This window comes from Bombus huntii, chromosome 13 (assembly GCF_024542735.1).
Source record: "Bombus huntii isolate Logan2020A chromosome 13, iyBomHunt1.1, whole genome shotgun sequence".
NCBI classification, from domain to species: domain Eukaryota; kingdom Metazoa; phylum Arthropoda; class Insecta; order Hymenoptera; family Apidae; genus Bombus; species Bombus huntii.
The window spans coordinates 3,487,851-3,504,414 of record NC_066250.1 but is presented as its reverse complement, the minus strand read 5'-3'; the positions used below and the strand labels follow the sequence as shown (position 1 = coordinate 3,504,414).

Genomic DNA, 16,564 nt, shown 5'->3' with positions numbered 1-16,564 from the left:
CGAGGCGGAAGGTCGGTCCCCGTGGAGGATAATGGCACGATCACCGAGACCTATCCGACCCTGTCCCTGCGCATCGTGTGCTACAGCCTATCGAGGTAATCGCATCTTTCTCTCTCTAATAACCCGCTTCTCCTTCTTTCTCCCTGATGCTCTTCCGATTTCGGTCTCCCCCTTTTCTTCTCGCACCCTGTGGCCCCGGTCGGTCGCACTAATGCCGCCACCTCTTCGATCCCTCCACCGATCCTGCCGTTTCGTCGCGGCCTGCCCTTGTCGCCCTCCGTCCCACCGAGCTATCCTTTTACTGGCTTCTGTTTGCGCGTACAAGCTCGCATCGAACACGAACAAAAAAGAGAGAGAGAGAGAGAGGGGGGGGTGGGGAGGGAGGGAGAGAGAGAGAGAGAGAGAGAGGCGAAAGAAAACGAAAAATACCCGACGAGGGGTGGATGAACAGAGAGGCGGCTGAAGGAAAGAGACAGAGGGATAAGAAGGGGAGGATAGATAGAGAAAAAAAGGAAAGCGGGGAAAGCGCAAGCGAGACGGTATGAATCGGATGTAAACGAAGAGAAAGAAGGATGGCCGTATAGGTAGAAGGGTAGACGAAGAAGGAGAAACACGGAGGAAAGGGAGGGGTGGCACAGAGGAAGACAGATGCGTCGGAAAAGAGAGAAAACGTACACGCGTATCTATACGAACGGCACACATAGAAACGGGACGCGAGTGCGTGTCGTGTCATCGACTACGAGGGATACGCACACACTCGTCCGCACCCTCCTGCTGCCGAATGTAGTAGAGAATGAATAATGTACCCACGTACAGTCGATGTCAGGAGGGGCTCCAGGGAATGTAAGCATCGGCCCGTCCCCTCCGACGGCTTTGTAGGCCGTTTATCGAAACGGCGTGGCCGTCTGCGACAGGATTGCACGTAGGCGATCGTAGGATGCCGCCGTTCAGGCTGGCGCTGGCACCTACCGCGGACTCGAACGCGTCAACGAATCGATCAATGGATCGTTTTCTTGGTCTTCGTGAAAAACATTTTCGAAAGAGCTGTTTTCAGCAAGGTGACTGTATGTTACTCGTAGGATCGGTAATCGAGATGTCTACGACGATTTACGGTTGTAGGCAGGATCGTTGGCGCGAGGTGAAATTAAGTCAAAGATAAGCGGAATACGAACGATTTTGCTAAATCGGCAATATGGTAAAGCTGGCAAGTTGGATAGAGCAGCCCTCGTTCGCGAAACGTTGCACGAGGGAGTGGCAGAGAACCTTAATGACTCGTTTTCGATCGGCACACGCAAATAGGTGGAGTAGCAGGAGGCGAACGAAGGAGAATCGGCGTCACGCGGCTCCACGAAACACGTGGAAAATTTCCCAAAAGCGTATATCGACCGATAACGCAGCGCAGGCTCACTGGGGATCCTGTATACGTATACCAATGTATATCCTCCGACTAAATGTTGAGATCGGGCCGCCCACGTATCACCTACAGGTTCTATGCACGAAGAAGGGAACGATTCGCGGAACGATCGACAAAGAACGAGCCGAGGAAGCGGAGAAAGGATCAAAGGAAGAGACAGCTACGGAGCCCATCTAGCGGCGTCTCATTCGCTCGTGATTCCAGCCGCGTTCCACAGCGAAACGACCGACCATCCGTCCAAGCACTCCTGGTGGGGATAGCCCTCCAAGGGATCCTTCCAGAGAAAGCTTCGGGAGGAAGCCTACGGCCGCTGTTTTCGAACCATGTATGCCAGAGGGGAGATCTGTAGGGCTCGATGGATCGAGGGGAAGGGAACGCACACGCACCATGCGAATATTTTTGTCGGCATCCTCCAACTGTTTGGGGAGCGGTAGAAGGGGGAACGGTTCTTAAAGTACACCCAGGGAGTGTCAGGATTGGAAGGTCGATTGCCGTGGTGGGAGTACGCTGTTAGTTGCCTCATAGCTGACTGGTGTAATTAAAAACGCCCGTAATTAATATTTCCTCGTCATCCGAGATTCGTCATCGGTTTTTCACCGGCGATCTCTTCCCTGGAATCCATCCGACTTGCCTCGCGGACGTCTCGAACCTTGACCCTCCGCGAATTTAAAAACGTTCGCGTACCGTAACATCCAGTTGGTGGAATCTTTCTTTCGCTGGATAGGCGATGCAACGCATCGATGCAGCGTGCACGAACGCGAACGTACTCATTGTTCGGCATGGAGATTAATTATGCATATTGTCACGGTGCATTGAATGCTCGACAAAGACGACGCCGCCGGCTTCGTCTTAATACATCGTACTAGCGTACCTACGTTCTGAACTTTCGAAACGATTAGCTCTTCCGTTCGCAACTTACGAAACCAGCTCTTCGACTACCGCTGTATTACCGCCATTTTGGTTCTCATCGATCTAACCAGCCGAATTCTCCAGTCTTTCGTAACACGTTGCGTAACGTTCGTTTTCCGCGTCTATCGTTCACAAGATGCTCGTCCATTTTATTTTCAACACCCGTATCATCGGATCTCCAATCGTTGGCGATTCGTTCTAACGATATTGCCAATTCACATCGTCCTGCTACCGACATCATCGCCGATCATCCGCCGAAACTGTTACGCGCTGCTGCCGAGCGATACATTTTTCCAAGGCCAACGTCGTTGGATTTTTAACGATGATCTCGAGGAAGATGACGTCTACCGGTGTCCCTGGTGAGACGAAAGCGTTGGCGGATTGAAAGATTATTCGACGGCGCAAGCGCGGCGTACGTGCAAATAGCGAGCTGGTGCACGTCACGGAGATCTGTACGCTGTACTTGCACACGAAGACTCGCATTCGGACACTTAGGTACGCAGATGGGAAAACAATTCTAGAACCGATATATTTGCATGTGTTCGCGATAATTTATGACCTGTCGCCTGTTCCTGTTCCATGCCGACGTTCGAACCTTCGTTCATCGTGAGAAAATTGACCCTCCGGAGCAGAAAAGTCGCAAATTGTTAGACCAAACAAGCAAAGAACCAGCCGATCGGACCGAGCTATACCGTTATCTCGAGTTTGCTTTCGAATCTTTTCGGTCCTTCGAGACCTCCGCGAGCCAAATTTTGCCTTTCGTCATCTACGACAATGCCTTTGTTTTCGTGTATGATATCCGATCGAAGAATAAAGCTACGATTATTACCAGAGAACAAACGTTCGGACGAACTGTCGTTCTGACGACCGAAGCATCCACAGATCCAAATTATATGCGCGAGAATCTGTCGGACGTTCGATCGTTCTGACTCTATCCATCGCAACAACAGTCCAAGTCCGAAGAATCAAAGTCGAACGCTTGTATATACGGTAGATCTTCGTTTATCTGAATGAAATTTTAATCAATGGCCGACTAAACGGACTCGCCTATGTAAGTTGGCGAGTATTCGCTCGTTCGAACGTGTAGTCCTATTACGCGAACGAAGTATCATAAGTAGTCGAGAGAATCGGTGGGATCCTGTTATGACAATTCCAATTATATAAATTACGAATTATGCGAACGAGGTTTTGCTGTAATTTGAAAAGTTGCACGAAAGTGGACGAACACTAAATAACAGTAGCCTGCGACACGATAAGAAAGGGAACGGACGCGTGATTAAATGTTGGCTACGATTAGAAACTAGATTAGATTACGATGCTGATGTACCTGCGCTTGTTTCCGGAAGGGACCAAAATGGCGGAGTTTACAGCACAGTAAGCGTCATCGCGGCGAGACAAACATTCATCGGATTTCTTTTACAGGCAGGTAAGCAACAATGGCCCAAGGTAAACGGTACTGCTAATTCTGGACAGGCTGAATGAGTAAATTTATTACCGGTCCAGGTAGCACGAAACGGTATAGGACCATTTATTCGTCAATTGCCATACCTGTTGTTGAAGTGTAAACCAGTCTTCCTTTTGCGATTTTCCTCTGCATACTCGTAGAACTATCGTCCCTTAAAACCATCCCGTTCCTTTCAAACTTCCAGGTCGAGTACACAACTTTTACCTTATACCTTCTCCTAAATTTTTTGACCTATTGGCCTTTCGACGAGTGCGTAAAAAAAATAAACTTTTAACATCTACATCAAGTCGGGAGACGGGGTTGTTAATCCAGCCAGAGCAGGATGAGTAAGACATTTTACAACACTCGTCACTTTTTAAAGGAAAATTGTCCCGTGGCAGGCAACGCGCTTTTTTCCCCCTTTTTTTTCTTTTAACGACGTGCAATTTCAAAGTTCTTAACCGATGGAAGACCGATACCAGGTACGAACAATTTTGGGCGCGCTTGGCGCATCTTCCGGAAAATGTTGCCGTGACAAACGCGAGAACGCTCGTGATCGACGTGCACGCGGGGATTCGCGATAGAAACGGTTTCGTGGAAAAAGACAGACAGGTATTTTTACAAATCGGAAATGGACACTGCGTCGTAAAATCTCGCGGAAAATTTAAAATGAAATAAATACCGGCTACTCGAAACTGGAATGACCAACGTATCATGACACTCGGCGCTCGTGAAATTAACATCCGTAATAAAAGTCCACGGGTTTCCTCGTAATCTATCTGGTTTTATCCGGGGGATTGGTGGCCCATTGGTCGGTAGCGCGGCGAGTGCACGCCAGCCGACACTGGTTTTCCAACGTAAACGGGTTTATCGCGCATTTATTCAAACACACGCGGAAATCCATCTGGCTTCGAAGTCTCGAGTACCGATTTCCGTTACTGGCGCGCTGTAATTGGAGGTTACGAGATAGAGGAGAACGATCAAAGAAGAAGAGAGGCGAAGACTCGGGGCTGGCGAGCCAGGGGGTCGTTTCTGCGATCGCGGTAAAACGAAAGAGAATGATCAGAGAGATACGCGGAAAGAAAGAGAGGAGGAAACGCGTAGAACGTACGAAGAGAGGGGTAGCGAACGAGAAGGGTGAGGTATCGGTGTACGAATAGAGGGGAGTTCGTAACCCGGCTGGTAACGCGACGCGATCCTCGATGGGGTGAAGGGGGAGTAGTCGACTCGTCGGTGTGCTCGGTGTAGTGCACTAGTGTCGGTACGTACCACTCCGTAAGAGAGAGGAGGGGTGGTCAGAAGCGCGCATAGAGGAGTGAAGAGAAAAACGACTCGTACAGGCAACGAGGCAGGCATGCAGGCAGGCATGCAGGCAGGCATGCAGGCAGGCAGACAGGCAGGCAAAGCAGACGAGTCGAGCGAGCCAAGCCGGCACGGGCCAGGCAGGCTAGGCAGAGGCTAGCGAGGCGAACAGCCGAGCAGAGACACGGCGTACTCGCAAAGGGGCAGAAAAGAGTCGAAGCAAGGGAGCGAGACAAGGAGAAGAAACGAGAAGAGGGAGAAGAGTAGAGAAGAGAAGAGACGAGTAAAACGAAACGGCAGGCGTAGCGAGGAGCGTGTAGAGCCTGGAGGACAGGAGAGAAAGAGTATGGAGGGGGTGAAGATGGAGCGCAGAAGGGGAGCGCGGCAAAGGGATGCAGGGACTGGCATTGAGGGGCATGAGAGGGGAAAGGGCATATCCTACTCGGGGTTTCAGTTTAGTTTGGCGTGAGTCGCCATACAGTTCGGTGTTTTGTACGTTGCTGCGATCGTTTTACGCTCGATGTCGTTCATTTCCGCAGTTTAGTTCCATAAAACGCCGCACACTGTTCCGCGGCGCCTTTGTACGGACTGGTCGTATTCCTGACTAGTAGTGTACTCGTCGTTGCCCTTGTCGTTACCGTCGTCGTCATCGTCGTTGTCCTCATCGTGGTCGTGGTCGTGGTCGTCATCGTGGCCGTTGCGATCAGATCTGCTCGATATCGTATCGTTTGACTATTTTTCTTCCCCATTCTCCCCTCCCCGAGAGCTTGATCAGGCCTGTGCCGTCGTAGTTTCGGAGGCTGGTGTGTACGGTCGGCGGTAAGGTGAAAGTAAATCCCGTCGAGAGCTTACTCGAATGCCAGGGAAGCTGATCGTACGTCGCGAAATCGCGTACAGATCGAGCACGCGACGTCGCCGTTGTTGCCTGGACAAGCCGCATCTCGACTCAAGAAAAAGTGGATATTCGCACCCGAACCTAGTACCAACGTCGCGTTTTCTCTACGCTATCGTTCGACCACCAACGATACGGCATCGCATTGTGTACGTACGCGGCCAGTATGCTCCACTACCATAGAGGATAGCGTTAGCTACTCCGATTCTCGTATGCGTGTTGCCGCACATACGGCTCGCATGGTCGCACGTAAGTACACGCACGCACACTCTACCACCCAATATAGCGCTTTCCACCAAATACGTTTGTGTGCATGTAGACCTACTCGCCGGTTGAATGCTGAGAAACAACAGGGAGAAACAGGGAGGGGAAGGAGCGAGTGAGACGGAGAGACAAGAAAGAAAATACGAGAGCGAGACGGAGAGTGCGGTTTCCTCCATCTTTTTCTCCCTCCTTTCGCTCTTTTTCTGTCCCGCTCTCGCTCTTCCCCTCCCTTTCTCTTGGTTACTACTCGTTTGCCCCTCTCCTCGTTTCTATCCTCTTGCGGCTGTTCCGTCTTTCTTCGACTAGCACGCGCTGTCTTGCTCCCGTACGCCAACTCGTGTATTTATGCGTTTTCTCATATTCGCGCTGCCTCCTCTTTCGTCCTCGACGAAATCGCTCGGTATGCGTTCGCGATACGCGCGACGATGGAATAAACATCGACTCGGTGAACATCGCCGGTTTCTCAGGCGGTTAGCTAGCACGCGAGAGAAGTATCGGCTCCCTGTTCCGTCTGCCTATTCGCCAACTTTTCTGCCCGCCTTTTGGAACACCAGACCCTAGCAGTACGCTATTGTCCGAAATCGAAGGTAACGGTAAAGCTTTTCACTGAGAAAAAAGAAACTCGTCTTGCCGCTTTCGTCGCGGCACGGTCGCATTTGCGATCGCGCGAACCCCTCCGTCGTCTACGATACACGAGGAAACGTGTCTCTACTGATTAATCAGCTGGCTGCCTCGACAACCAGATCGCCGTGAAACGCGGAATACCAAAGCAACGGGAACAATAGGCGGGAAATTCCTGCCGAAGCGACGGATCAAATCAAGTTCGAAGACCTTTTGCTCGAATCTCCCGTTTCGCGGTTCATCAATTAGAAACTTTGTACCGTCGCGTGATCCAACGCAACTCCTATCGTATAAGCTGACAAATCGATCGAAAATATGCGATTGCCTAATCGTTTTCGATTCCACCGCGTCTCACGACGAATTTCACAAAGGGAGACGAACGTTCGCGAGCCTCGAATATTTCGACAGGATAGAATTCTTTTTCCCTGGACGACCGGCCGGCCGATCGAATGCCTTTCTTTCGCGATCTCTGTAGACGGTCGCTAGGTTACTTCGAATCACGGTCTTCCGCACAGTAGGGTCGTCGTCTCCCTACTCTCCTTTCTCGGGGTACGAGCTTATACAAGCGACGATAGAGGGATCGGAGAGCAGCTGGGGGTCTAATCTGTAACGCGCGTAACGCCTGATAAGACTAACTAAAGTTTTGCAAGAGAAAATGAGAGATCCAAAACGAGGGCACGCTCGTGTGCATTCCGTTGGAAGAACGATCTCTTAACGAGCTTCCTCGTTTTACTCCTTCTAGCACGTCTTACCAACGTGTAACGTGTCGCGAAATGAGTACCAAAAAGGTAAAGAACGTTTCGAAAGGTCTTTCGACGAACGAAGCGCGCAAGTATTCTTATCTTCGTATGAAATATCTCATAGAGTGAAAAAGATTCGTAGTAGTATCGTAAATCGCAACGATCGAAGGGCTCGTTGTAAAAATGAATTATGTCCGTGTTTGTCTCTTTTTAAGAATACCTACTCTAACGTCTTTAATCCCTGCTCGGAACCTTTTGATTTTCAAACGAAATTTGAATGCTACGGACGAGCTTGAAGCGAATTTGAAAACGTATATAGAACACGAGATTTATCATTTATCATATTGTCACGAGATATTTATTACGAGCGTACAGTTCGCACAGATCCATCGAAGCATCTCAACGGTGAATTATTCATCGTATTGCATCATGCTGTATCGATACATATTGATTCTTCGTGTAAGTTTAGAACAAATGTATTCGTACATCTTGGAATTAGTTTTAGAATTTCTAATTTATCGAAATTCATCGTCCGTCGAACGATTGTGACAAACAATCATCCTGCAACTTTGAGGAAAACCACAAACTTTCCGATACACCTCGTAGAACGTTCGAAACTCGAAATGGCAAACATCAGCGTTAAAATCGTCGACGCGTCTATTTTACCTTCGCTGTGTGAAAGTTTCACGATCATCGTCGAATATTAGTTTCGATTCGGGGCGATATTATCCCTCTTGCTATCGCCACTTGCGACGCCATTTGAGAATTTCTCTTCTTACCGAGCAGCTCGATATAAATAGACACCGATATACTAGACACCGCAGAACGCGTGACGTGTAGCCAAGGCGGGCCGATTCGCTATTTAAATAATCTTAATTAATATCCACCGGCATAAATGGAATGGATGCTCGTCTATTTACGATCTTTCTCCTTCGCGAACACACCGTGGTCGTTCGAAACTCGGAAAGGTCTAATAACATCTGGTTTGGAAGATCGATCCGATCGTTGTGTACAGGCCTTTACTTAGGCGCGTCCCTTACATTCGCGACACGTGCTGCACTCGGAGAATAGTCGCAGCAAAGTGTCCAAGCGCAAACGAACGTGAACGATCGAACGAGAACTTAGGAGATCCGCACGAGACTGGCAGAGAAAGAGATAAAACGGGAGAAACAGACTCGGAGAATTTTTAAAGATCCTCTTTAGTTTCTATCTCTGCGACGACTGCGTGAAACGACATCGTTAACTTGTTGACCGGGCAACACGAATTGGCACGTCGTTCGAATAATATCTTTATCTAGATTTGCCCCGTCTTTTTACCTACGAAGGTTACAGTTCAATGTATCTCCGATTCAGCTCGTCGTTTGGCTGCTAATTTTTAACAACGTAATTATAGAAACTCGTGGTTAGGAGACACGCCGTTTAACAGGTTAACGCACGTAGATTCGCCGTGGCAAACGCGATCACCAGCAACGTTACGAATTGAACGTAATTCTCCGCCGTATCGTTCCGTTCTCGAGATCTCGTTCGTACACGGAGACCGGCCAAGAGACGCTTAGGATTCGCAGAACGATCTGGAAACGAGCGAGGCTAATTTCTTGGCAACGATAGCGATAGCGCCTAACCGACTTATCGCTGCCTCTCTGCGAAATACCACGATATTCGATCAATACGTGCAGGTATTCGACGCACAGGGTGCACACGCGTTTCATTCGCGTGGAAAGGGGCTGCTGTTTGGCGGTTTCAGCGCGTCAGTCGGCGAGTGGAAAAACCGAAAGGACGAATTTCGAAACAGGGAGAAAGCACGAGGATAAAACGCACCCGTATACCTACGGGTGGTTGAAACCTAAATGGAGGGGAGAACGAGGCAACGGGAATCTACCTACCTGAGAAACCTTCGGGAAAGTGGGCTAAACACTGTGACAAGGCCCAACCGTCTCCTATGTCATGCGATTTATCTGCAAAACTAGCGAATTATCGTCGTGAGCGTTTCGTTATCGTCGCTCACGGATGAGCCAGCTGCTCTTCGAAAGAAAACACCGCATAACGATAAATACATATCGCATTTGGAATTCTAATCTATTTGTTTCGTCGTTCCAAGTACGAGTTAGAGTATAGGCACGTGAGTTCCCAGTTTTTGTACATAACCAAGATTCCCTGTTCTTTTTTTTTTTTTCCTCCGAATAAAAACCATCACGGGTGTAGGATTTCCTTCGATACTTCTCGAAGGAGATTAGCGCGTAACGATAAATACGCGTTCGGGACTCTAATCCATTTGTTTCGTTGATCAAGGAACGAGGAAGAACGCGCGAGATGCATTTTAACGAGGGAAAATTACACATGCTGTAGCTTACGAAAGTATTCCAACACTTGTAGCAACTTCTTATGATCAGCGTTACAAGGAGATCCGACTATCGCGATTATATTGGTAAAGTTTGAAACGAATCTGAAGCTATATATCGCGTTAAATACCTTGCAACTGTTATACTTTGCATCCTCAGATCGCTTTCGATCGATACAATAACGTTCGTCGTGTTATCGTGTTAATCGTGTTAGACCGTGTATCGCTCTAGTACCGACCAAGTATCAAAATGTTTTATGAAAGTTCTTCGCGACTAATATTTTCAAACACGTACGTTTCACTCGATCCTTTACACCGAATCTTCCCTCGTGCTTCAAGCCAAAATTTTCGCCTGTATCGAGATCGACATTTTTGGTGATACTTTGGCTTTTCGAAAAACGGTCGAGCACGACAAGTACGTAACGCATTTGGTATTCTAATTTCTCGAGATGACGAGGAAAGGCAATGTCGACGAGGCGATCTATACGCACACTAACTGTTTACACGACCAAGATTCTCCTTTAAGATTTTACCGAATTATAGTATTTGTGGATAGACACGAGATTGGCTTTTTCCACGTTGTCGACCTGTGTCGAAGGTATTACATGAAACTGTGTTTATCGTTGCAGGTACTATCGCCGACAATTCGGTGGCGCAATAAGAAAAATGTCGGGAATGGGTAAAAGGACGTATCTTCGCGAGGTGAACCCCTACCTTATTTGTCCGTTGTGCATAGGATATCTTATAGACGCGACTACCGTCGTCGAGTGTTTACATTCGTGTAAGTAAATTTAATCGAACTGGAATCATATTCCGTGCATCATATTCCGGATAATGATACGTTGGTTTTTCGCTGTTCAGTTTGTAGGAGCTGTATCCTCAAGCATCTCAACAGGGAAGCTTACTGTCCTTCTTGCAAACATGTCCTCAACAAAGCCAAGCCGAACATCAAGTAAATTGCCGCGTGACTGGCCTTGATATTCAAAAATCTCCAAATTTTCTATCCACGAGCATTATTTTTTGACCGAATGATTTTTATTTTCAGAGCGGACAAGGCGTTGCAAGATATCGTGTACAAATTGGTGCCTGGACTGTATCACAAAGAGATGCGCAGGAGAAGAGAATTTTACAAAAAACATCCTGAACATGGTAAGACTATTCCTTGCGATTCGATTACGTCGCACGTGTATCTCAATAGCGTCGCGAATTAAAATAATTCGTAGCCTTGTTGCAAAACCGTATCAAAGTCCGCCAAGATTTTTTAAATACACGCGCGTTACGTCTCACGTTTTATACTTACGCATCCTGTATTTCTTGGAAATTATCTCAATATGTAAATGTTTTATACAGCGGATTTAGCGACACCGGAACAGCGCGGAGAAGACGTGAGCGGAAGGTTGATCTTCGCTCCAGAAGACGCAGTTAGCTTAAGCTTAGAATATCTACCGCCTGGGGCAGATCCTCTGACCATCCTTCTTAGCACTAACGACGACACCAACAACTCGAACGCATCTAACAATCAAAGTAATAGCAGTAACAACGGTAATAATAATAGCAATAGCAACGGCATCGGCAATCACAGCACAAATACAACAAGTAACAGGCGCTACCTTCAGTGTCCGGCACTTGTGACTATCGCGCATTTAAAGAAATTCCTAGCTTTGAAATACAGCGTCGATATGACGAGATACAACATCGAAATTTGCCATCGACGTGCCCCGCTGCCGGAACACTGGACCCTCATGGACGTCGCTTACATTTACGCGTGGAAAAGGGTAAACTATAGCCAATTTCAATTACCGAATATTTTAACACGTTGGTTGGCACACTGTAAAATTCACTTCTCTCAAGATGTAAAAATGTGCTCAAGGTACAAAACGATGGTACACGAAATTCGATTCAGTCGCTTCGACCAAATTAAAGCATTAAAGCATCGTTCTATATCGATGAAACACTTGTGAGAAGCCAGCGTGTCACGTGGCAACGTGTTAAACGTTTCAAAAGATCCTTTGGATAGTTCGATTACGAATATTTCCACTACTCTTTCTTAACGTTTGACAATTTTATTTTTAGAACGCACCGATGCGATTTTTTTACCGAGTAGCGTTGGAAGAGCAGAGGTTAGAGGCACCTCCTCATGACAGGCCATCCACACCAGGTTTAGGTGCTAGTTTGCCTCCCGTTGACGCAGTAACGCGAGATGACGATAACTCGGACAATCCTGAGAACGGCATCGAAGCTAAGCCGGAAGCAGAGCTTTCGAACGATACTGAGCAGAAACCTGCGTTGGACAATCAGAGCAAAGTCTCGAACGAGAAACCGCGCTCTCCGAGTCATCAAGTGCCCTCGAATGAAACCAAGGAAGAGACTAGTAAAGAGGAACAACCGTCGAGTACGGTAACAACGTCGACAAGCGCTACGTCGACGACGGTTTCTGTAACATCGACAAATAGCACATCGACGACGACGGCAACCGACACGATTGCCTCGTCCGCGTCCGCGTCCGCGTCCACGTCCACGTCAACATCCACGTCCACGTCAACATCCACGTCCACGTCAACATCCACGTCCACGTCAACATCCACGTCCACGTCCACGTCAACATCCACGTCCACGTCCACGTCCACGTCCACGTCCACGTCCACGTCCACGTCAGATAGCGAAACTAAACAAATTAAAACACCTATCAAAATATTGAAGAATCCAGACGGAAGGTACGAAGTCTTAAGAAGCCCGCCAGGTAGTTGGAATTCGAAAGAACAGAGTGCTAGGAGTATCGAAACGAAACCATCGAATCCAGAATTTAGTGTCGTGAGTATAGGCAATGGTCAGAATTCGAACGGAGTGAAGATCACGTTGAAGCAATGTACACCGAACAATTCGAGTCCGAACAAGCCGAAAGTTATCAGCAACGTGTTACTGCATTGCGGTCAGGTTGACAAAGATAACCCTGATTCGTTAGTGATTCAGCAGCTTCACAGAGATAAAGAGAAACGTCAGACAGAGAAGCAGGAGAAACAAAAGAGGAGGGTAACTTTCGTGGAACGATCTATCCCTGAGAAGACGGTGGCCAGTAACGCGTTAAAGAGTATACAAAAGAAACCAGGGGAACAGCAGGAGAAGAAACAGTTCCTCCAAGGTTTCCAGTTGACAGCCAGAGAGTCAGCATCCGAAATGGCTTTAGAGTCTTCCTCTAAGTTTAACGAAGCGAATACCAACAATGAGACGAATGAGACGCGAAAGAAGGGCAATGCCACGTCGAAGAAGGAGGACGGTATAGCGACAGAGACTTTGAATAATGTAAATGAGAACTCAAAGAATAAAAGCAACAACGAGAACATTGGGGTAAATGCGAGTGGGAACGCTGCGAGTGCGAGTAAACGGGTTGCAACTATGGCCGGAATTGGCAACGCGCGAGTGAATGCAAATAAACAGTGCAGTGACGTAGATATGTGCACATTTGGATACTCGAAGAATACGAACGTAGGTATGAACATCAACGTAAATAGCAGTCCCGCGAAGATGGATGTGTATACGTTTTCCAACGACCCACCGGTAGTTCCCGCGGGAGCTGTGAAAAGGAAATGTCCGCCAGGTCTACCGATCTTCGATATCAAGAAAAGGAAGCATATTTCGAGCCAAGTGCCGAAAAAGCAAACTCAAGTACATCCGCCTGCAGTCGTGCAAAACAACGCCAAGTCACCTCGAAAACTTCCAATGGAGCACGTTATTTCGGTGAAACGGGCGAACATAGTCGGAGAAGCTGGTCCTAGTCGTGCACCCACGACACCAAGTACGAAATCTTCGCCGACTCCGGTACTTTCCAACGACACAAGGAATATATTAGACGGCTGCGGATTGAACATTCCTGCGAGCCTCAGTATAACTCTGACAGCGCCAAAATCACCCGCGAACAATGTTGGATTTACCGAACCAAATGATTCCAAAGATAATCGAAAGAATACGCTGGGAAAAGTCAGTCCCAGTATAACTCTTAACGATAGATCGGTCGATCCACGAGTACTGAAAGCCTTGAAGACGGGACAGATTAGAATGCCCGCACCGTCGAAACCAAGGCAGCCTAAGCAATCGGAACGCGATGCGAACCAACAACGGCAGGCGTCGTCCGCTAAACGAGAAAGGGACCAGGAATCGAGAGACATTTTGGACCTCAGCGGAGGGAAGAAGATGGACATACACCCGTTAAGAATACCACAGCCAGTAACGAAACTTAAAGCAAAACCGACGATCAGAGAAATGCCAAATATCTCGGATCAGGGACAAGTTGTAACGCTCGTTGGTGGCCATAGGTATTATCGTGCGCCACCAGGTTCTTTGACTCCAGCAGCGCATAGAGTGAACGATTGTCCGCTTCCAACGCCTTCGAGAACACCAGTTTACGCTCCTGGATTCTCCAGTCCTTTAAACAACAGCAGGTACAACACAAATCTTTCATCCGTTTTTCCCAGTCTGCAAAGTCTGTATGCCTTGAGCCAAGCACCGAATCTTCAGCAGTTTCAGACAGACGCGAGGCTAAGGCTACCTCGAGGGACGGACGCTAATTCCACCATATCTAACAACGATAATCGAAATATGAACGCTAATGTATCCGGGAAAAGTCATCTAGCTGCCCAATGCGCGCCAGTGAAACCGGTAAGATCGTCTGTGGCGCCTTTGGCTGTTGCGATACCTAAACAACAACAACAATCGAACGATAAATCAACGTGTATAAACAAATCTGTCTCGAATGAGATTAGTAAAACACCTGTGTTTCGCGGTAACGAATCTCTCGACTCCACGGAGTCTGGTCAACAATTGTCCGTCCAAACCAAGTACTCGTCGGCCGCGGAATCTAACAATCGATACCCGCCGCGAGCTACCAATAACAGCAACATGAACAACGAAAACAAAACGTCTACTGAAGCGACTCGTAATTGTAGTTTGGAAACTACTAATGATGCGAGAAAGGAACCGGACAATTCGTCACGGCAGACGCCTCATCGCGAAGCAGCCAGTCCAAGAGTATCATCTACGGCTTCTCCGTCACCACCACCTGGAGATACTAACGCGAATACGATTAACGAAACTACCAGCGGTCATACCGATAATATGAACACCGCTTCCAATGGAATAGACAACGATCTACCTGCACCGAGTCCGACGAAGAAGAACAACGCAGGTGCGGAGGTATCGAGTAGCAAATCGCCTGCTAGTCCAGACTCTAGTTCGGTAACTATCGAAAGTCCTTCCAGCAAAAGCTGCACCACGGTGGAACAAGGATGCCCTTCTCCCTCACAAACGTCAGATACGGTCAAATCATCGGAGAATTCGACAAAGGTTGAGAATAACGTCACAGAAGACTCGACGAACGATAACGAAAACAAAGCTTCCACCGAGCAACCTGCCACGAAACAATTGACTTCGGAGATTTTTCAAAAAAGGTTTCTAGCCGCGTTTCCTTCTAACGAATGGGCAAATAACCCGATAGCTGCGGAACACTTAGGCAACTTCTTGAAAAGTTTGAACGCGTCGATCAAATCAGAGAATAAAATGGATAGCAAGGGATCGGAAAAGGTCGAGAGCCAACTCGCGTGTAACGATGCAACGCGTTTAAATAACGAAGTGTCATCGAAATCTCGAACAGACGTTACCGAATCATCGTAAATACAAGCATTGATTTAAAGATGAATCGAACACTTCCTCTTTAAACGAAGAATACATCAGCTACATCACTGCCAGATACCAATGTAATGTTATCGAATGACTCTTAGCGTGGATATGAGTACCAATTTCTAAATAATTGAAATGCTTTAAGGTCTTATTAGGGGAATACGGCATACGCATGCTGTACAATACAGGGAAAATACAGCACAGATGCTGGAAATTTTATTTTTTCAAATTTTTTAAGGCCATACGTCCTTCAAGAAATTTCATCCATATGTGTAGTTGCTTTGTCGAAACAACAATGTTCCACGAGTCGCTCGATTTCAACTAAAAATATCATTTTAAGTGATTAATGGACAAAAATATGTTTGTCAAATATGATTGATATTATTCGTAGATTGATTTTACTTCTAATGTGAAAATTGTTCCTACTTCGGTCCACACTATGATTATGCGAAAGCAGAACGTTCATCGAAGTACCTCGCAATTGTGTAAAAATTTGTTGTCAAGATTTTAATTTTCGATTATTCAAACTCAATGATTGATTAGGTGAAACTCAAAGCTAATCAGCACAACGAAAAATCGAATAGCCGATACCGAACTTGCTTTCCTATTCGTTTAACAATTATAAAACGTGTACGTAATAAGAAACACAGGGACCGAAATTAAGAAAGAAAAGAAGTCGAAGAAACTAAATACAATTATTTCTGCAACGTATGAATGATATCTATGCTGTTGTTCTTTCGTTATTTACTTTCGTACGTTACGTTTCACTATGAGTTGATATTATGTATATGTTGTATAATAATTGTTATGTTATGCGACTGTATTATATTATATATATTATTTCCTTATATGTATATATTTATTGCGCTGATATGTCGTCCTTACAAGATGTGCGCAAAATCCTATTACTTTGTAAGATTCAATTTTAATCGATCGAAAATTCGTGTGAATGTACATCGTTCAAATTTTA

At 47.0% G+C, this 16,564-nt stretch overlaps 1 protein-coding gene across 5 annotated transcripts; it reads left to right on the top strand.

Moving 5' to 3' along the window:
* The first annotated feature begins 5,519 nt into the window (after positions 1 to 5,519).
* On the top strand, positions 5,520 to 16,442 carry LOC126872641 (serine-rich adhesin for platelets-like). 5 transcript variants are annotated; one of them, XM_050632741.1, is made up of 7 exons: positions 5,520 to 6,110; positions 10,554 to 10,705; positions 10,786 to 10,876; positions 10,970 to 11,073; positions 11,275 to 11,699; positions 11,998 to 12,485; positions 12,516 to 16,442. In XM_050632741.1, exons 1-7 carry the CDS (start codon positions 5,926 to 5,928, stop codon positions 15,586 to 15,588), a joined length of 4,518 nt encoding a protein of 1,505 aa, XP_050488698.1. In that variant the 5' UTR covers positions 5,520 to 5,925; the 3' UTR covers positions 15,589 to 16,442. The 5 variants fall into 5 exon arrangements, with proteins under 5 accessions (XP_050488698.1, XP_050488697.1, XP_050488699.1 ...); XM_050632740.1 differs by having other exon boundaries at positions 11,998 to 16,442; XM_050632742.1 differs by having other exon boundaries at positions 5,969 to 6,210; positions 11,998 to 16,442.
* The last annotated feature ends 122 nt before the right edge of the window (positions 16,443 to 16,564 follow it).